At 51.2% G+C, this 20,971-nt stretch overlaps 1 protein-coding gene and 1 non-coding gene across 5 annotated transcripts in view; both read right to left on the bottom strand.

Annotated features, from left to right (window-relative positions):
* LOC119969393 (bactericidal permeability-increasing protein-like) overlaps positions 1–9,312 on the bottom strand; it is a 61,272-nt gene extending 51,960 nt beyond the window's left edge. For 2 of the 4 annotated variants that reach the window (XM_038802976.1, XM_038802975.1), the window contains exons 1-2: positions 8,359–8,457; positions 7,388–7,546 (exon numbers count right to left, since the gene is read on the bottom strand). In XM_038802976.1, coding sequence (XP_038658904.1) covers positions 7,388–7,493 — 106 coding nt within the window. In that variant the 5' untranslated portion in view covers positions 7,494–7,546; positions 8,359–8,457. Of the gene's footprint in view, positions 1–7,387; positions 7,547–8,358; positions 8,458–9,131 lie in introns of those variants that run through there. The other 2 variants (XM_038802974.1, XM_038802973.1) reach the window with 2 other exon arrangements.
* trnar-ccu lies at positions 3,886–3,958 on the bottom strand. The gene has a single exon. It is a non-coding gene; the product is annotated as a tRNA-Arg (tRNA).
* Positions 9,313–20,971: the final 11,659 nt, after the last annotated feature.

The following is a 20,971-nucleotide window of genomic DNA, read 5'->3' as shown; positions in this document are numbered from 1 at the left end:
ATTGCTGGCATTGCAGCGGTGTCATGGACAGGCGGGATCGTTGGCATTGCAGCGGTGTCATGGACAGGCGGGATTGCTGGCATTGCGGCGGTGTCATGGACAGGCGGGATTGCTGGCATTGCAGCGGTGTCATGGACAGGCGGGATCGCTGGCATTGCAGCGGTGTCATGGACATGCGGGATCGCTGGCATTGCAGCGGGGTCATGGACAGGCGGGATTGTTGGCATTGCTGCGGTGTCATGGACAGGCGGGATTGTTGGCATTGCAGCGGTGTCATGGACAGGCGGGATCGCTGGCATTGCGGCGGTGTCATGGACAGGCGGGATCGCTGACATTGCAGCGGTGTCATGGACAGGCGGGATTGTTGGCATTGCAGCGGTGTCATGGACAGGCGGGATTGCTGGCATTGCAGCGGTGTCATGGACAGGCGGGATCGCTGGCATTGCAGCGGTGTCATGGACAGGCGGGATCGTTGGCATTGCAGCGGTGTCATGGACAGGCGGGATTGCTGGCATTGCAGCGGTGTCATGGACAGGCGGGATCGCTGGCATTGCAGCGGGGTCATGGACAGGCGGGATTGTTGGCATTGCTGCGGTGTCATGGACAGACGGGATTGTTGGCATTGCGGCGGTGTCGTGGACAGGCAGGATCGCTGGCATTGCAGCGGTGCCATGGACAGGCGGGATTGCTGACATTGCAGCGGTGTCATGGACAGGCGGGATTGCTGGCATTGCAGCGGTGTCATGGACAGGCGGGATTGTTGGCATTGCAGCGGTGTCATGGACAGGCGGGATTGTTGGCATTGCAGCGGTGTCATGGACAGGCGGGATTGCTGGCATTGCAGCGGTGTCATGGACAGGCGGGATCGCTGGCATTGCAGCGGTGTCATGGACAGGCGGGATCGCTGGCATTGCGGCGGTGTCATGGACAGGCGGGATTGCTGGCATTGCAGCGGTGTCATGGACAGGCGGGAACGCTGGCATTGCAGCGGGGTCATGGACAGGCGGGATCGCTGGCATTGCAGCGGTGTCATGGACAGGCGGGATCGCTGGCATTGCAGCGGTGTCATGGACAGGCGGGATCGCTGGCATTGCAGCGGTGTCATGGACAGGCGGGATTGTTGGCATTGCAGCGGTGTCATGGACAGGCGGGATTGTTGGCATTGCAGCGGTGTCATGGACAGGCGGGATCGCTGACATTGCAGCGGTGTCATGGACAGGCGGGATTGCTGGCATTGCAGCGGTGTCATGGACAGGCGGGATTGTTGGCATTGCAGCGGTGTCATGGACAGGCGGGATTGTTGGCATTGCAGCGGTGTCATGGACAGGCGGGATCGCTGGCATTGCAGTAGTGTCATGGACATGATGTGGACTTGCTGGACCAGATTCAGGAGCTTGCAGGTGCGAGTACCGAGCAAGGACTCCCTGTCAGGCCGAACGATCGCGAATCATAAGGTTGCCTTGAATTCCCTGTGAGATACCCCGAGCCGACACGATCAACTGGCAGCTATGGCATTGCCATTGTAGTCGAGGAGTTGGCAGGCTGGTGGAAGAATGCTTGGTTGGTCACGGATGCTGTCGAGATCTGACTGTGATATGAGGTTCGCAGACGCGCCGGTATCCAGTTTAAATCGGATGCGAGCCTGGTTGATTGTGAGGATAGCACACCACTCGTCATCGGGATCCACACTGAGGATCAAAAGGCAGGTTGCCGGGGCAGTGGGACCAGCTCGCGTTTGGTTATGATGCCCACCCAATATGGAGACTCGAGGCAATCAGCATCGGGGGCCGTTGGGCTGTCAGGATCAGAATCCTGCATGTCTTGTACCGAGCGGTTACTTCTGCGCCGTATCTGGGATCGCTGGCTGATAATCGGTGGAGCGGACCTGCAGCAGGCCGCGTAATGGCCAGGCTTCCCACACTGTAGACATTGCCGTCCTTTGGCTGGACATTGCTGCTTTAAATGGGCGGAGCTACAATTCAGACATGTCATAATGCTGACGTCAGCGTGTTCTGTGCGCCAACCCGTACGCCGACCTACAGACCTGCGCATTAGGGTTTTCGGCCTCATCGTCCACCCGGTCATGGCGTGCATGTGTAGGGACCCGGGAAAAGCGCGCAAAACGGCCACTCTCCTAGATACTCAGGCCTTGCATTCTTGCAATAGCCTGCACCCGTTCTGCCTCGTGGGAGGCCAGTTTTGCAGTTTCCGCCACCCTGATGTGGGAGTAACGATTCTTGGCATGCTCATGGACCACGCACGTCTCAATAGCGACGGACAGGGTTAGCTGTTTAATTTTGAGGAGCTGCTGCCACAGGGGAATCGGAGTGTACCCTGAAAATGATCTGATCCCGGATCATGGAGTCAGCCGTCGAGTCATAATTACATAGAACATAGAAAGAAACATAGAAAAATACAGCACAGAACAGGCCCTTCGGCCCACGATGTTGCGCCACGATGCATAGCTGGGTCAGGAAGGACTGAAAAGTTTCATCCTTACCCTGAAGTCTCTGTTGGAAGATGTACCGTTCAAAGCTCTCATTCACTTCAATGTCGCAGTGGCTGTCGAATTTTAGCAGAACTGTTTTGACCTTCGTCTTGTGTTCGCCATCGGCAAACGTAAGCGAGTTGTAGATATGGATGGCGTGATCCCCCACGGTCGAGAGAAATAGCGCGATCATCCTTGCATCCGATGCTGCCTCGAGGTCGGAGGCCTCGATGTACAAGAGGAACTTTTGCTTGAAGATTTTCCAATTGGTGGCGAGGTTGCCGGAGATGCAGAGCTGCGGAGGAGGCTGGATGTTTTCCATGTTGCTGGATGGCCACTTTCTGGTCGTTGCAGATTCACTCGAGGTAAGTTCGGCAGGATTAATATCACTCTGGTACCATGATGTGTTAGGCAGGTCGGTTCGACGTCGACTGCAACTGGATGCAGGGAAGCTAGAAACAAATGTCTGACACCGGAGATGATCCAACACGGTTTTATTTAACTATAGATTGCTGTACATGTTCAGCTGTGGGTTGACACTCTACTAATCCTACTGACGATCTCTTACTGGCTCGACCACTAACTTGTGTACTCTGACTGTTTCAGTATCTGGGTCCCAAGAGAGCGGGAGTCTTAATGCCCTGTGGGCTTTATAGTGGTGATGTCCTGTCTGGTGATTGGTTGTTCTGTGTTGTGTGTTCATTGGTCATCCTGTGTGTCAATCACTGCCTGTCTGCATCTCATTATATACATGAGGGGATATTATGACGCAGAGGTGTACAGGGAGCCATTAAAAGCACTGGGCTACAGGAATCAGCAGAGGGCACTGGAGGTCAGTCATACAGAGGGGTGCAGGGAGATAGTGGGGAACCCAGTGAATAGAATGACAGAAATGCAAGGCTGTGAGTGGACAATGGACATAGAGGTCATTTTCTGACTGTTGCAATTCATGGAGAAAGAAGGAAGGAAGTGATTGCACTGGAAAGGATGCAGAGGAGATTCACCAGGATGTTGCCTGGGCTGGAGCATTTCAGCTATCAAGAGAGACTGGATCAGCTGAGGCTGTTTTCCTTGGAGCAGAGAAGGCTGAGGGGGGGCCTGATAGGGCAGTGTTGCTTCACAGCACCATGGTCCCAGGTTCGATTCCCGGCTTGGGTCACTGCACGTTCTCCCCATGTGTGCATGGGTTTCCTCTGGGTGCTCCGATTTCCTCCCACAAGTCACGAAAGATGTACTTGTCAGGTAATTTGGACATTCTGAATTCTCACTCCATGTACCTGAACTGGTGCTAGAGCGTGACGACTAGGGGCTTTTCACAGTACGTTCATTGCATTGTTAATGTAAGCCTACTTGTGACAATAATAACAGTGTTCCATATAGAGGCTTTGAAACTGCTCCACCCCAGATGGGACTTGAACCCACAATCCCTGGCTTAGGAGGCCAGTGCCTTATCCATTAGGCCACTGGGGCTGTGCTCTTGTGACAATAATAAAGATTATTATTATAATTATGAGGAGCATAGAGGGTGGATAGGGAGGAACTTTTCCCTTTAGCAGGGCCAATAACCATGGGGTATAGATTAGAGTAAGGGGTAGCAGATTTAGAGAGGATTTGAGGAAAATCTTTCTCACCCAGAGGGTGGTGGGAATCTGGAACTCACGGCCTGAAAAGGTGGTAATGGCGGGAACCCTCACAACATTTAAGAAGTATTTAGATGAGCATTTGAAATGCCGTAGCAGACAAAGCTATGACCAAGTGCTGGAAAATGGGATTAGAGTAAATAGGTGCCTGATGGCCGGCACAGACACGATGGGCGAACGGCCTCTTGCTGTGCTGTAAAAACTTTCCGATTCTAAGAGTAGAGTATTAGAGAAATGAAGTCTCAGTGATAGATATAGTACATAGAAAATACAGTGCAGAGGAAGGCCGTTTGGCCCATCGAGTCTGCACCGACCCACTTAAGCCCTCACTTGCACCCTATCCCTGTAACCCAATAACCCCTCCTAACCTTCTTGGTCACGAAGGGCAATTTAGCATGGCCAATCCACCTAACCTGCTCGTCTTTGGACTGTGGGAGGAAACCTGAGCACCCGGAGGAAACCCACGTAGACACAGGGAGAACGTGCAGACTCTGCACAGACAGTGACCCAGCGGGGAATCGAACCTGGGACCCAGACGCTGTGAAGCCACAGTGCTATCCACTTGTGCTACCGTGCTGCCCCTGAATGGATTAGAGTCTGTCAGTCTGTTAGTGTGGGGTTGTCTTGGGACACAATGGTTTCTTGCTCTGGTAGAGATTTTTCCAAAGGCAATGGGCTTTCATTTTCAAAATACCTTTATTTACAATCACAAACTATTTGCAAGGTAACAGATCATCAGTACATAGCTACAGCTCCTCTCCAAGCTGCTTCAAACTAATTTTATCACAGCGAGTGACAACACTGTGACATTGTTAAAGCACACAGGTTAACAATCATTAAAGTTAACCCTTTACTCTGCAGCCCAGCATTGAGAGCAAAGTAGGGACAGAGGTTGGCGATGTTGCAAAGGTGAAAAGTCATCCTAGAGTTGCAATGAATGTGGCAAGAAACTAAAGTTCAGGATCAAGCTTGGCACATTTGGATCTAGCCCAGTGGCAATAGGAGAGGCTGATGGATTTGGAAGCATAACTAAGACTGAAAGGCAGTTGATTAGGATTCCTTCAGATTTGGAGGAGATCCAAGAAGTGTCAACATTAAGGAAATATGGAGGAGGCCTCCTGCGTGGGGACCTCCTCCGGGTCCTCACCGCGGCAGCACTCCCATCCCCACCCAAAAAACACTTCAGCAGCCCGGTGGTGATAGCCACCCTCCAATCCCGGAACCAACTGCGGCAGCAATTTGGCCTGACCAAAATGTCGGACAAGGCTCCCATCTGCAACAACCATAGGTTCACACCAGCACTGACTGACGCCACCTTCAAAAGATGGAGGCAGGACAGAGGGACACTGACAGTCAGGGACCTATACACGGACGGCAGGATCGCAACACTGGACGAACTGACAGAGAAATTTCAGCTAGCTGGGGGGAACGAGCTAAGGTATCTGCAGCTCAAAAACTTCCTACGAAAGGAGACAAGGACGTACCCACAACGGCCACGACAGACACTACTGGAAGAACTACTGGACGCAAGCATACTAGACAAAGGAAACTGTAGTGACATGTATGACCGACTGATAGAAAGGGCCAATACCGTACTGGATGCAACAAGAAAGAAATGGAAGGATGACCTGGCGATTGAGATAGGGTGGGGACTCTGGAGCGAAGCACTGCATAGGGTCAACTCCACCGCCACGTGCGCAAGGCTCAGCCTGACGCAGCTAAAAGTGGTACATAGAGCCCACTTAACAAGAACCCGTATGAGTAGGTTCTTCCCGGAGATGGAGGATAGATGTGAACGGTGCCAAGTAGGCCCGGCCAACCACGGCAACATGTTCTGGTCTTGCCCCAGACTTGTGGAGCACTGGACAGCCTTCTTTGAGGCAATGTCCAAAGTGGTGGGGGTGAGGGTGGAGCCGTCAGCAGCCCAGTGGTGATAGCCACCCTCCAATCCTGGAACCAACTGCGGCAGCAATTTGGCCTGACCAAAATGTGGGACAAAGTTCCCATCTGGCATAATTTTGCCAGGTGTACAGAGCTGCCGCTGTCGGAAGTGGCGGTCTTCGGGGTTTCAGACCAGCCAGATCTATTCCTGGGGAGGAGGGCAGACGCCCTTGCCTTTGCCTCCCTGATTGCCCGTTGTAGAATCCTGTTTGGCTGGCGGTCAGCAGCACCACCCAGAGCTGCAGACTGGCTGTCCGACCTCTCGGAATCTCCCCAAATGGAGAAAATCAAATTCGCCATCCGAGGGTCGGACTACGGCTTCCGCAGAACGTGGGAGCGACTGTTCCGGGACCTGTTTGTGGCCAACGAACAAGAGGAAGAATAGCCAGGTAGCCAAGAATCAGGGGAAAGTAGTCAAGAATTAGGGGAAAGTAACCAAGGCATGAAAGGGAGAGATAGACCGGGAGGGAGGGAGCGGGAGGGGGGGGTGGGGGGGGGGGGGGGGGGGGGGGGGGGGAGAACGGGACAGATAAACCTGAGGAAAGAAAGGTGAACCACGGGGGTGGGGGTTGGGGGGGGGGGGGGGGGGGGGGGGGAGAGACAGCTGAACCTGAGGAAAGAAAGGCGAACCGTGGAGGGTGGGGGGAAACAAGAGAGGAGAACCAGCGAGGTGGGGGGGGGGGGGGGCAGGGAAATGGGAGCCGGAAGGAAGGCACGGGAAACCAAAATGTGCATGACATCTCCAGGGGCGGGGAACGAGGAAAATAAAGACGGAGAACGGGAGGAGCAGCAGAAGCGGAGGTGAGCGCGAGATGGCAGCGAGATCCGTCCGGGAGAAGCAAGTGACAACAACACGGAACACAGCCAAGTATCACACACTGTAATTATGTATATATACCTCCCCAATCTCTCCACACCCCCGCAAACAGTCGCCTTGCCAGGTGTACAGAGCTGCCGCTGGCGAGCTGGTGCACAATACCCTACCAGTTATTCTATTTCATTTTTTATTGTTTTTTTTACTATGTACTATTTTCTTCTCTTTGGTATGTTGGGGTGCCCTTCTCTTCTATATATGTGTATGTATATATATGTACATAACGGTAATTATAGCTTGTTCAAAAACCCAATAAAAAATTATTTATAAAAAAAAAATTAAGGAAATATTATCTGCAATCTCATTTAAAAAAAAGAAATTCAGAGACATCAAAATAAGTTACATTTCTATACCCAATATAAAAGTAGTAGTAAAAGTCTCAGTCTTTCAACCCTTAGAAAAGTCCACAGAGATAAATTAATCGGCTTTTTTATCCATACTCACCATACTCCAAGGCTTTCTGTGTCACTCTCACTTTCAATCCTGGGTTTGTACACGAGGCGTGTGAAAAGAATAGGAAACTGACTGCCAAAATCCAAACCATCTTCATCGCCACCTGCTCTCCCTGCCAATGTGTGCTGCACAGAGGCTGTCAGGGTTTTTCTGAACAAGACACAATTGATACGGAAGTAGCAGAAACATGTTGAGTTTCACTTTCAGTCATCCGACCACTTGATTCACTTTCTCTGCATGCATGCCCCCTGCTGAACTTCTGACACTTTTGTCCACCTCTGTAACATCTCCTATCCATAATTAGTGATCCCTGAAACCCTTGTTCGTGATTGACTTTCTCACCTCTATATTCATTTATTCCAACAATCTCTTGGCTGGTCTATTATCCTCCATGTATTATAGATTTCAGCCTTTCCAATCACCCCTGACCTTACTGACCTGCATTGGCATCTACACCCAATGCCTCAAATTTATGATTCTAATTCCCCGTTTGAAATCTCTCCACAGATTCCTCCCTCCCTAGTTTCAGTAACTACTTAAAGACCCATAACATATCCCAGCAGACTCCTCTCCCAAGTTCCTCCAATACTGGCCTCACGTACTGACCCATTCCTTTGCCTTCCAATTGGCAGTCGTGCCTTGAGCCACTGAGGTCCCACTCTTCCCAAGCCTTTCCACCCCCAACTTTCCATTTGAAAATGGAATGAAAGTCGCCATAATCCCAGAGGACCATATGCTGCTCTCTCCTTTGAGAGAGAGCTGACTGGTGGTGATTTAACCTGAGGGTCACCACTGAGAAGACAGGACCTTCAGGAATAATCACAACCGGGACGGGAATTGAACCATTGCTGTTGTCATCTTTCCGCATCACGAACCAGCCATCCAACCAACTGAGCTAACTGTACTTGTACTACAGCTAAACGTACCTGTACGTCCCATTTAACACCCTTCTTAAAACCTACCTATTTGAACAAACTTCCCAATCTCTCCTTCTTTGGCTCAGTGTTTGCTTCTCTTATGCCTCTGCAGAGCTCCTAGGGATTGTCCTTCCTCAAGCAAATGTGTGTTGTTGTTACTGGTGAATGAGACACTCTTTTATTGCCTGTGGCTGCTTAAGTCTCGATTCACTAAACCAGCCCCGTTTCTTTTATTTTACATTGAGAAACATAGGTGAAGAACCAAAGCTAAAATGCATTAATCACCAGTGTTGCAAAGAGACAGGAGGTTTAATGGAGATACAGCAATTAGGTGACATCAAGGGTGGGTTTTAATGTTTTGTAAAGGACTGAGAGAAAAGAGAGTAATAATCTTGAATTCATATAGAACCATAGAATTCCTACAGTACATAAGGAGGCCATTCAACCCGTTGACCCTCTGAAAGAGCACTCTACCTAGGCCCACTTCCCTGCCCTATCCCCGTAACCCCACCTGACCTGCGCATCTCTGGGCTGTGGGGGGAAACCAGAGCACCCAGAGGAAACCCACACAGACACAGGGAGAATGTGCAAACTCCACACAGACAGTGACTCAAGTCCAGAATCCAACCCAGGTCTCTGGCACTCTGAGACAACAGTGCTAACCACTGTGCATCCCTCCTGGGAAAGAATGAATGAATTAGAGTCGGAGGCAATGTCTTAATTCCATCAGATGGGACATAGATGATGTTTGACAGGAATAAGATAGTTTAGAGAAGAAACAAAATTGAGAGGAGAGAGGAAGGGCTGAAGGTTAGTACCTGAATAAACCAGTTGTCAGTGTTGGAGTTGATTTAGTGTAATACTTCCTGCAGAAGCCAGTTTCCTCATTCCTTGAGAGAGTCTCCTCCGGTGTTTTCTGAACAAAACAAAATAATTTAAGCAATCCCGAGGCTCTTGCCCATTTATTTTGTGTGTTTTCAGCTCACCTGCTTCACAAATCTAAGCAGGAAGTTCGAGGGAAAGGACGTATAATAATCTTAATGCTTAAATCAGAATTTAAATAGATAATTGCTGAGTGGCTGGATTGGGCGTGTGGTTTGTGAATTGCTGCCAACCCCAGTTACGCAAGGAAAACAGCATTTATACGCCTAACTGAAATTGGGTGGTAGACTTGAGCAAGCAAAGTGTCTCCCACCCTCACACCTCAAGATACGTTCTGTCTGGTCTTGTGTGGCAGCCCAATGTGTCAGCGCAGCTTTCATTCAATGGAGAGTTGTCCAAACTGATGTTAAAACGGGTAGAAGCGCTTGTAGTAACCATAGCAATATTTAAAGGTGTAAGCAATGTGGGCTTTAATAGAGGGTTTTAATTACTGCTGTAGTTGCTGGAATGGAACAACCTCCAAAATGTTATTGTGTTTTCTTACTGAGGTGTGTGCTGCTACGGGATAAGCCAGCAAGGGTACAAAAGAGACCGTCTGGCTGGGGTTACTGCTGCAGATTCTGCTTTATTCAATGTTTCCTTATTTATATTAAATAATTTGATTTGGGGTGGGGTGTTTGGGGTCACTGATTAGCTGGAACTCTCTCCCTCCAAAGAGCTGTAGGGGGGATCCATTGGCTAGTTGAAAGCTCAGTTTGATAGATTTGTGTTGAGCAGGAGTAGTGAGGGAATATGGAAATGGAGTTAAGAAACAGATCAGCCATTATCTAATAAAAACAAGGAGCAGCAGAAGGCCATTCATCCCCTCGAGCCTGCTCCACCATTCAATAGGGTCATGACTGATCTGCGAGTAACCTCAAATCTGCATTCCACCTACCCCTGATAACCTAACGCTCCACCAAGAATCTGCTAGCTCTGCCTTACAAATATTCAAAGACTCTGCTTCCACTGCATTTTGAGGAAGAGAGTTCCTCACGACCCTCATTTGCCTCCGCTCAATTTTAAATGGACAACCCCTTATTTTTAAACAGTGGGCACGATTCTCCAGAAAGATTTCTGCGTGTGGTTGTGACAGGGCGGCACAGTGGTTAGCACTGCTGCCTCACGGCGCTGAGGACCTGGGTTCAAACCCAGCCCCAGGTCACTGTCCATGCGGAGTCTGCACGTTCTCCCCGTGTCTGTGTGGGTTTCCTCCGGGCGCTCCGGTTTCCTCCCACAGTCCAAAGACGTGCAGGTTAGGTGGATTGGCCATGCTAAATTGCCCATAGTGCCCAAAAAGGTTAGGAGGGGTTATTGAGTTAGGGGGATAGGGTGGAAGTGAGGGCTTAAGTGGGTCGGTGCAGACTCGATGGGCCGAATGGCCTCCTTCTGAACTGTATGTTCTATGTTAGACTGACAAACAGCGGTGGCATCCACCCCGGGACCCTCCATTCCCCCACTGATCTCCCCCCCCCTCTCCCTCCCCGGAACGCCCTGTCCACACACACCCGGCAGCAGTGGGAGGCCCCTCCCCCGCTCACCAGACTTCAGACCATGTACCCCTGACACCCGCACGTAACGTTATCTAGATCAGGCACTGGTTCCCTCCCCGTGGCACTCACCCACCGTCCGGCTGTGGACATGCCTCCGGGGCTGTGTCCTATCCCCAGATGTTGGCTGCCGTTCGTGGTGTTGCCTCCTGCAGTGATCAGGCATCACGGTCCAATTGGGATGCTCGACAATGACTCCCACATACTACATGGCTCTCCCACCCAAGGGAATCCACTTGGGATGTGTGAAGTGCTCACTTTACCACATTGCCAATTCAGCAATAGCCTTCAGCCGCACAGCCATTGCAGCCCCAGCGCGCCCCCTCCCCATCCATGACAAACCATTCCAGCTGAGGGTGTCCCCCCACGTTGCCTCCTGTGGTAGTATGACTAGAGGTACTACTGTACCTGGGAATGTGAGCTACCATTGGTGGAGAAGGCTCGCTGCTCATTGGCCCAAGTGTTTGCCTTTTCATTGGTCAAGACGTAAGGTAGCTCTGCCCAATGAGGTGGGGTATAAGAACCCGTGTTTCCCAGCAGCCATCCTTCTTTCTGTACTCGAGCTGCTGGGGAAACATCTTGTAGATTGAAGCCTTCAATTCGGACTACTCCTTCGTTTCAGTGGTTATTGATCGCGCATCACCTCCCCACCCCCATCCGAACACTGGGGCGGTAAGCCCAGTGTCTCCAGGCTCTTTGCCTGTGAGCAAAGATGGCTACTCACCTCCTCAGCTCCCCGAAGAAGCCCTTCCGCCAGGTTCACATTTCTAAAAATGAGTATTAATCGGCGCCAGCGTGGCCATTGCTGGGGAGACCGTGGGCTCACGGGAGGTCTTTGTGTGTGGGGTGGCTCCCGTTAATTGTATGGAAATAAGGCTTAAATGGTGATCATTGGCTTCTCGTTACGCTCCAGTGGGATCCTGATTTCGCCTCAGCAGCGGGCGGGTTGCATCGCAAACGGTTTGGCGCCCGGTGCGGTTCTCGCTTTTGGCCTCTCCTGCTATCCGCCAGCCTCCTTGCACTCTTGCTTGAGCGAAACAAGGCCAGAGAATGGTGCCCAGTGACCCCGAGTTTTAGATTCTCCCACAAGAGGAAACATCCTCTCCACATCCACCCTGTCAGACCCCCTCAGCATTTTGTATGTTTCAATCAAGTGAATGGGGGATTAGGTTTAACGGGCTGAATGGCTTCTTCCTGTTCCTGAGTGTTTCTTTTGGTAGCTGGGTGAGGTGGGCGTGTCAGACAGAATGACTGATGAGAACGAGCAAACGTACTTTAGTCACAAGGAACTGCAATCGAAGCTGTGCTGCAGGACACACCAACAGACCCGGTACACACCATACCATCTCATTATGTCTCGCACATAACCTGTCCTGTTTCAACAGGTTCCACTTTAAGTGTTTAAGAATTCCTAATCCACCCTTGATTCTCAACTGTGGTTTCTGTTCAGAGCTGAGTAAGCTGCAGGAGTGTACACAGTGGTGGTCTGTAACCCACAACAGTTTGGAAACCAAGAGCAGGAATGTAGCAAGACTCATTTCAGAATCTACACATGAGACATGCATTTCCTCTTTGTGCTGTTTGATTTGACTGGTGTACTTTTTATAGCAACAATTGACTCAAGTTCCCCCCTGGAGAATTTAAGTTACAGGGCTGAGGATCTGACATTTGTGCAAGAAATTAAATGCTGAATTGCCCAATCTACAGTGAAAGAACGGGAGTGTGACCCTGTGCTCAAGGCCCTGTGTAGGCTATTGTTCCATGGACGGAGAGAATCAGAATCAATTGGCCAATGGAAATCCCACAGTGAACAAAAAACAAAGAAAGGTACAGCACAGGAACAGGCCCTTCGGCCCTCCAAGCCCGTGCCGACCATGCTGCCCGACTAAACTACAATCTTCTACACTTCCTGGGTCCGTATCCCTCTATTCCCATCCTATTCATGTATTTGTCAAGATCCCCCTTAAATGTCACTATTGTCCCTGCTTCCACCACCTCCTCCGGCAGCGAGTTCCAGGCACCCACTACCCTCTGTGTAAAAAACTTGCCTCGTACATCTACTCTAAACCTTGCCCCTCGCACCTTAAACCTATGCCCCCTAGTAATTGACCCCTCTACCCTGCGGAAAAGCCTCTGACTATGCAGTGCATAACTTAAAAGTGACTAGATATCTTGTAAATTGTCAGCTGTGGCCCAGTGGGTGGTATCCTTGACGGAGACCGATTGTTATGGGTTGAAGCCCACTCCAGGGGTTCAGGCATCTGACACACCAGTGCAATGCTGAGGAATGCTGCTCTGTCTGATTTACCATCTATTAAATGAGATATTAACCTCAGGAGACAGGAGACTATACCAAAGTGAGATGGAAACCGGGTGGGTAGTGAATTCGGTTCACGTGGTAAGTTCTGGTAAATATTTTAAATGTTTCTATATAGATTAAGGGCGCGATTCAACTAAAAATAAACATGGGCCCAATTTAACTAAAGGGGAACAAAGCCCCATAGTGAGCGCATTTAGCCGCGAGTTTCCCGATGCTATCAGCGGCAAGAAACATATGGCTATAAAATGCCACCCGTGTTATATCAGGAGCCTCAGCGGGAAACAAGCGGCCATGGCCGCTGTTGGAACCAACAATTCTACGGACACGTGCTTGTAGGATTAGAATAGCGGTTTTAATATACTCACAACAGAGCCAGCCTGTTAGCCATTGAACTTTCGGTGAATTGGCCGGCTGACCATGTGGCACTAATCTTTATACAGCAGCTTCCGGGGGAGGAGTCCTGGGCAGAGCCAAGGGAGAAGCCCCGTACAACTCGAGCATTCCCAGAGCTACTCCCCCTGGAGGACAGGTAGTGCAACTGCACTTACAATACAGACACATGTATATACAGATTATAATCCGGTGTGAATCACATTCACCACAGCTGCACAAAGCTCCGTTTTGTACACTCGCCAGAACGCCTCAGTGCATCATTTTTAAATCGTATCCCGATCTCCAAGGCTCCTGACCCGACCTCCCCACCCCCAGGCCCCAATGCACTATGAGAGGGTCCCTGGCCCTGCCCGCACCCCCAACACAAAAAATGCCAGCTTGGCACATTGGCAGTGCCAACCTCGCACCATGGCAGTGCCATTTGGGCATCTTGACAGGGTCAGCCTGGCAGTGCCAGGGTGGCACCAACAGTGCCAGGGTACTACCCTGCCCAGAGGGCGTACACCTCCGATCCCTTAGGAGACCCCACGAGTGCCGTTCTGACTGCTCCGTTTGTGGAGAGCAGTATTGAACAACGTTCGCCCAAGTTCTCCGAGGAGAGGGAGATTGATCCCATGCTTAGGGTAACTCAGGAATCTGCACAACTCGCTGCCTCACTTTAATATGTAGATTTGCTAAAATTTAGGGGCAGCACGGTAGCACAAGTGGATAGCACTGTGGCTTCACAGAGCCAGGGTCCCAGGTTCGATATTGGCCATGTTGCGCCAGAAAAGCAGCTCGCCAGGGCACAGCGTAGCCGTCTGATCACGCCATAAGAGTCGAGGTCTGACCACCTTCTAGTAAATTAGTCTAGCTTGATAAACAGCGAATTGCCTGTCGTGGAATTCTAGATTTATTCCTAGAAAATGAAACTGGGCAAGTGGATGAAGTAGCAGTGGGAGACCATTTTGGGGACAGTGACCACAGTAGTTAGATTTAGCATCATTTTGGAAAAGGACAAAGATAACAAAGGAGTAAAAGTTCTAGATTGGGGAAAGGCAAAATTTTACAAAGCTGAGAGGAACTCGCGAATGTCGACAGGATACAGCTCCTGGGAGGGAAAACGGTGACAAATCAGTGGGAAGTGGGCAGGTTCCACAAAGAAAAAAAGTGGTGCTGTCAAACAGAGACATTCAGGGCTTTATAAAACAGAAAAAGAAAGCTTATGACAGCCTCTGGTGGAAAGACTCCATTGTTCCTATTTAATGGCCGGTCACGGCCGGCATTCTTTTCTTTACTTTGAAACTTTATTTCCAAAATCTGATTTTTCCAAGTTTGACTTATTACTACTGAAAATTAAAGCAGTTTCAGTTCAACATGTGCATTCTTACATTTACACACAAACTTTGTTTTAAATATATTCCCATTTCTTTAGAAATTAAACAAGTAAAGAAAAAAGTACAATCTTGGTTTTACTTTACAAACGATGACTTTAGACGCGATGAAGTAACTTGTCAAACACACACAATATCAGAATATTTCTTATTGACTCCACTGCATTGCAACATCCAAACATCCAAGTCTCCATTCTCACCAGAAGCACCAGAAGGCCGGTGAACAGCTTGACCACTGAGCCGCAGGTCGCATACTGCCGATCAGTGGCGGGGGACAGGTCAAGCAGCGCGCAGAGAACGAGCACCAGAGCGGAGCTCCAAGCTGGGGCCTCTACTGTCAGCATCGAGCACCCACATGGACACCCTTCAGCCTCTTTCCCCATTCCCGCATGTGCGCATTAACCAGCACACAGCCTAGTCTCGCCCTTCAAACGCCTCAAACAATCGAGAACTGCCCACAGCTGGCATTCATAAAAGCAGCTCATGGCTATCGGGGTCTTCTACCCACAATCGGGAATGCCACAAGTGATTGCTCCGTGACCCTCTCGACATACGTCTGTGCCCCGCTCCTGACTGCAACTCCGGCAAGTCCAACACCCTGAATATGGCCCCCAGGGAACTCGGCTCTAAATCCATGTGCAAGATCGTCGACATGGTACTGAAGAACAGCCTCCAAAATGTCTCCAACTTCGGACAGTTTGACACAACGTGATGGTTGGACCCCTTCCACACCGCTCACAAATATCCTCCACCCCCTTATACAACCGGCTCATCCTCAACTTTGTCAGATGTGCCCTATGCACTACGTTTAGCTATATCAACCCCAGCCTTGCTCACGAGGTTGAGGCGTTCACCCTCGGCAACACCTCACACCACAACCCCTCCTCCCACTTGATCTTAACCCCCCCCAGAGATGCCATATCCTCCTCCAGAATCCTCCCATAATCTATGTCTAACACGTAACAAATTCCCCTTTAACTGTTCCAATTCAAAAACAAAATCCCATAAACCAAAAGCCCCGTTTTCAAGGGTGTGGCCCAGCACTCTGCATTCTCACTTGAATGAGACTGACTCTCCTTGAATATATCTTTTAAGTTACCAAAGCAGGTATCCACAACATATTTACTCCTGAAACAGTTTGTAAAATGAAAATAGCGAGAGACAGGCCAAAACACTTCTTTCTCCTTACCTATAGTCCACATCAGTCAAAATGAAAGCAAAACCAAAAACAGCTCACACAGCCACTGCCCACTCTACCCACCAAATGAAATCATTGAAGCCATATGATAAGACAAAAACGCTTCTTAAAGGGACACTCACATGATAACGCTAATATTCCATTTGCCTTTTTAATGACATGCTGTACCAGATCCGTCTGCCCAGACGCATGTTAAATCTACTTTCCATTTAGATAGTAATTTGCCTTTCTTTTTTTTGGCCAAAATGGATAACCTCATACTTATCTGCATTAAACTCCATCTGCCAAATTTTGGCCCAATCTCCAAGCCTATCTATATCCATGTGTAAAACCTTCATCTCCTCCTCACTGACTGCTTTCCCACCTACTTTAGTATCATCCGCAAATTTTGTGATGTTACACTCTGTCCCTGCTTGCTGATCATTTATATAAGTTGTAAACAGTGGAGGTCCGAGGGCTGACCCCTGTGGTACCCCACTGGTTACAGCTCGCCAGCCAGAAAAGGACTCATTTATCCTGTCCCTCTGCTTTCTGTCAGTCAGCCAATCCTCAGTCCAATTGAGTGCTCTACCCCCCAATCCCCTGCAATCTCACCTTCTGGATCAGTCTTTTGTGTGGCTCCTTATCAAACGCCTTCTGGAAGTCTACATATACCACATCCACAGGTTCCCCATTATCCACATTGCTGGTTACATCCTCAAAGAAGTCGAGCAAGTTTGTGTCAAGCATGACTTGCCCCTCATAAAACTATGCTGACAATGTGGATTGAGCTTTGACTTTCCAAATGTTTAGTCATCCCCTCCTTAATGATCCGCCCCCAGCCCCTTCAAGTGCGCCATCACCCGGGCCCACTTCACCGGTCCATTCAGCCCCCTTACATTCCATGTGACCTGCCGAATCGGGGGGGGGGGGGGGGGGGGGGGGGGGTCTTCCCCCTTCCTCTGCGTCGGTCAGCCATAGCTCTCCCTCAACCCACCACGTGCCCGCAGTACCCCCCAGGCCCGTTCCCCACGGTGGCAGATCCCCTTCCCAACCCCCCCCACACATCTCCAACAGTTCCCCTTCAGCCCTTCCAGCAGCAACTCAGTGCCTCCCCCCTAATTCCCCCCTAATTCCCCCCCCCCCCCCCCCCCCCCCCCAGCTAGGGCCCTCCCTAGCTGCATTATCCCTTCCATCGCACTTCCGTAAGTCAGCCGACTCCTGCTGACCCTGGCTGCTCCCGCCACCCTGACGACCCCCCCGGTGCAACACAACCGCCACTCCCCCCCGCCCGGTGCCGGCTCCTCCCACTCCACCTCCAGCGTGGGAAAAAAAGCCCGCACTTTCATCCAGAACCCCGCCCCCCCCCGACCCAAAACGCGGGAAAGAGAAGGGCGCTCGACCCAACGGGCCCGCAACAGCTCCCCAACCCTCCACCAGTGAAAAAAAAAAACCCAAGGCACCAAAATAAATAATTAAAAAGCCCAAAAGCGAAAAAAACAAAAAGCAACCAACAAAAAAGGAAAAAAGAAAAGGTACCAGGGAGGACAATGCCTCCGGACAATATACATCAGTCCTCAGCCCCCCCACTCCTCAGTTCGAGTCCAGCTTCTCTGCCTGGACAAAGGCCCAGGCATCTTCCGGGGAGTCAAAGTAGAGCTGGCGGTCTTTATAAGTGACCCAGAGGCCTGCCGGCTGTAGCAGGCCGAACCTCACCCCTTTCTTGTGGAGCACTGCCATCGTCCGGTTAAAACCAGCCCTTCTCTTCGCCACCTCTGCACTCCAATCCTGTTAAATCCGGATCTCTGCATTCTCCCACTTGCTGCTCCTTTCCTTTTTCGCCCATCTCAGCACACACTCACGGTCGACGAAGCAGTGAAAACGGACCAGCACCGCCCTTGGCAGCTCTTTCGGCCTGGGCTTCCTCAGCAACACTCGATGAGCACCCTCCAGCTCCAAATGCTCTTGGAAGGACCCCGCACCCATTAGCGGGTTCAGCATCAAGGCCACATAGGCCCCCAAGTTCGAACCTTCCAGTCCCTCCGGGAGGCACAAAATCCGCAGGTTCTTCCGACGGGAGCGGTTCTCCATCTCCTCCATCCTCACTTGCCACTTCTTGTGAAGCGCCTCGTGCGACTCCACCTTCACTGCCAAGCCTAGGATTTCATCCTCGTTCTCCGAGGTCTTCTGCCGTAACTTGCGGATCTCTGCGCCCTGAGCCGTCTGAGTCGCCATGAGCATGTCCAGTGAGGCCTTAAGCGGTTCCAGGAGCTCAGCTTTCAGCTCTCTGAAGCAGCGCTGAAGCAGCTCCTGCTGCTCCTACGCCCACTGCTGCCACGCTGCCGGTTCCCCGCCCGCCGCCATCTTGTTTTTCCTGCCTCGCACCTTCCTCTGCTCCAAAGCTGATTTTTTGACCGCCCCGCTCCTGGTCCAGTCCATCCACCGGCAGATGATCGCAGCAGATGTGTTCCCCCACCGGGAAAAGTCCAGCCAGTGCCGCTACGGGCCCTTAAACGAGCCCAAAAGACCGAAAAAAGCGGGAGCCATCGAACGTACGGCTTAGCTCCGCATCGCCGCAACCGGAAGTCCTCAACACGTTTATTGAACTATTTACAATTCTCCTACTCGGATTCGCCTCTACTGTTAATCCTTCTATAGCTACTCAGACTGACAAACCAGTCTGCTACAATCCACATGGTGGGTGTGATCACCTGTGTCTGTACTCACTAAGTGTCTCCACTGGAAAGAGGAAGATCACGTGTGTTGTGTCCTTTATATATGGGTTGGTGTAATGCCCTCCTGTGGTGGTGCCACCTCAGTGTGTATCGTGAATGCCCATTCGTCGTGTCCCATCTTACTGACCTATTGGTTGAGTGTCTGTGTGTCATGTCTCTGGTGCGCCCTCTAGTGTCTAGCTAGTCTACATGTATTTACATTAACCCCTTGTGTATTTACAGTGATGCATATCACCACAGGTGGCTCAGTCCCGGGTATAGAACAGTACAGCACAGAACAGGCCCTTCGGCCCTCGATGTTGTGCCGAGCAATGATCACCCTACTTAAACCCACGTAACCCGTATACCCGTAACCCAACAATCCCCCCATTAACCTTACACTACGGGCAATTTAGCATGGCCAATCCACCTAACCCGCACATCTTTGGACTGTGGGAGGAAACCGGAGCACCCGGAGGAAACCCACGCACACACGGGGAGGACGTGCAGACTCCACACAGACAGTGACCCAGCCGGGAATCGAACCTGGGACCCTGGAGCTGTGAAGCATTGATGCTAACCACCATGCTACCGTGAGGCCCTAACATACCTGTGGGTATGTTTTCAGATAGCTAATGTTAGCAGGGATTGCAATAGAGGTGCAGTAAAATCGTTAGTTTCAAATTCAGGGTCGCGATCTGTGAGAGGGTCATGGGTCATTGGTCACAGCGTTCCCGATCGTGGGGAGAAGTGCTCAATGGCGGCAGCCGGCTTTCAAAATGCCAGCTGACCCACGCATACGGGCCCCCTCAATAGTGCGCAGGCCCGGAGCAGACTCTTTTTGAAAATCCATGGAGTCTTCTCTTCAGAAGCAGAGGCACAGAGCAGGTCATGCATCCCGTACACCGACGTCACGGGCTCTAGGCACGAAAAAAATTCCTCCATTTTATAAGATACCAGCTGTGTTGGTGTGAGCTCCAGTGCCTCTGGTGAATACCCCGTTAAGAAGCTGAAATCAGGAACAAAACAGTGTAAAGAAATTTTCTTGAGGTGTGAGTTTATTAATTGTGTCAAAGCAAATCAGGGTGCAAGGCCAATATATGTTAGATTCAGAGAAGTGCTGGCAAATGAAAGATTAAAACCCTCAAAATTTCAAAAGCATTTGAAGATTAAGCATGGCGATATCGAGGGCAAACCTCTTCATCTTTTTCAACGGATGCAGTAGGAATTTCCACCGGCTGAAATCCTTAGCAGAAATGTCACATTAATTTTGATTTGATTTGATTTATTATTGTCACATGTATTGTCATATTGATAGACGAAGCAAGTGAGATAGTGAGGACCAAGCAGGGGCGGGCACAGCTGTCACATTAAAGGTCAGTGAAAATGGTGGATCAGGACAGTCTGCTGGCATAGATCGCATCACGGAAATCGGCCGGCGTGGGCCAATCCGCAAAGGCTGGCCGGCGTGGTCCTGCCGCGAAGGCTGGCCGGCGTGGGTTGCATCACGGAGGGTCAGCCGGCACGGGCCGCATCACGAAGGTCGGCCGGCATGGGTCCTGTTGCAAAGGTCGGCCGACGTCGGCCGCATCGTGAAGTTTGGCCGGTGTGGATCCCTCCACGAATGTCGGCCTACATGGGTCCAGCCACAAAGGTTGGCCAGCGTGGGTCCTGCTGCGTAGGTTGGCCGGTGTGGGTCCTGCTGCGAAGGTTGGCCGGTGTGGGTCCTGCTGCGTAGGTTGGCCGGTGTGGGTCCTGCTGCGAAGGTTGGCCGGTGTGGGTCCTGCTGCGAAGGTTGGCCGGTGTGGGTCCTGCTGTGTAGGTTGGCCGGTGTGGGTCCTGCTGCGAAGGTTGGCCGGCGTGGGTCCTGCTGTGAAGGTTGGCCAGCGTGGGTCCTGCTGCGTAGGTTGGCCAGCGTGGGTCCTGCTGCGAAGGTTGGCCGGCGTGGGTCCTGCTGTGAAGGTTGGCCAGCGTGGGTCCTGCTGCGTAGGTTGGCCGGCGTGGGTCCTGCTGCGAAGGTTGGCCGGCGTGGGTCCTGCTGCGAAGGTTGGCCGGCGTGGGTCCTGCTGCGTAGGTTGGCCGGCGTGGGTCCTGCTGCGAAGGTTGGCCGGCGTGGGTCCTGCTGCGTAGGTTGGCCGGTGTGGGTCCTGCTGCGTAGGTTGGCCGGCGTGGGTCCTGCTGCGAAGGTTGGCCGGTGTGGGTCCTGCTGC

Source organism: Scyliorhinus canicula, chromosome 7 (genome assembly GCF_902713615.1).
Source record: "Scyliorhinus canicula chromosome 7, sScyCan1.1, whole genome shotgun sequence".
Lineage (NCBI taxonomy): Eukaryota > Metazoa > Chordata > Chondrichthyes > Carcharhiniformes > Scyliorhinidae > Scyliorhinus > Scyliorhinus canicula.
The sequence above is the reverse complement of the archived record's forward strand: the minus strand, read 5'-3'. Positions and strand labels throughout refer to the sequence as shown.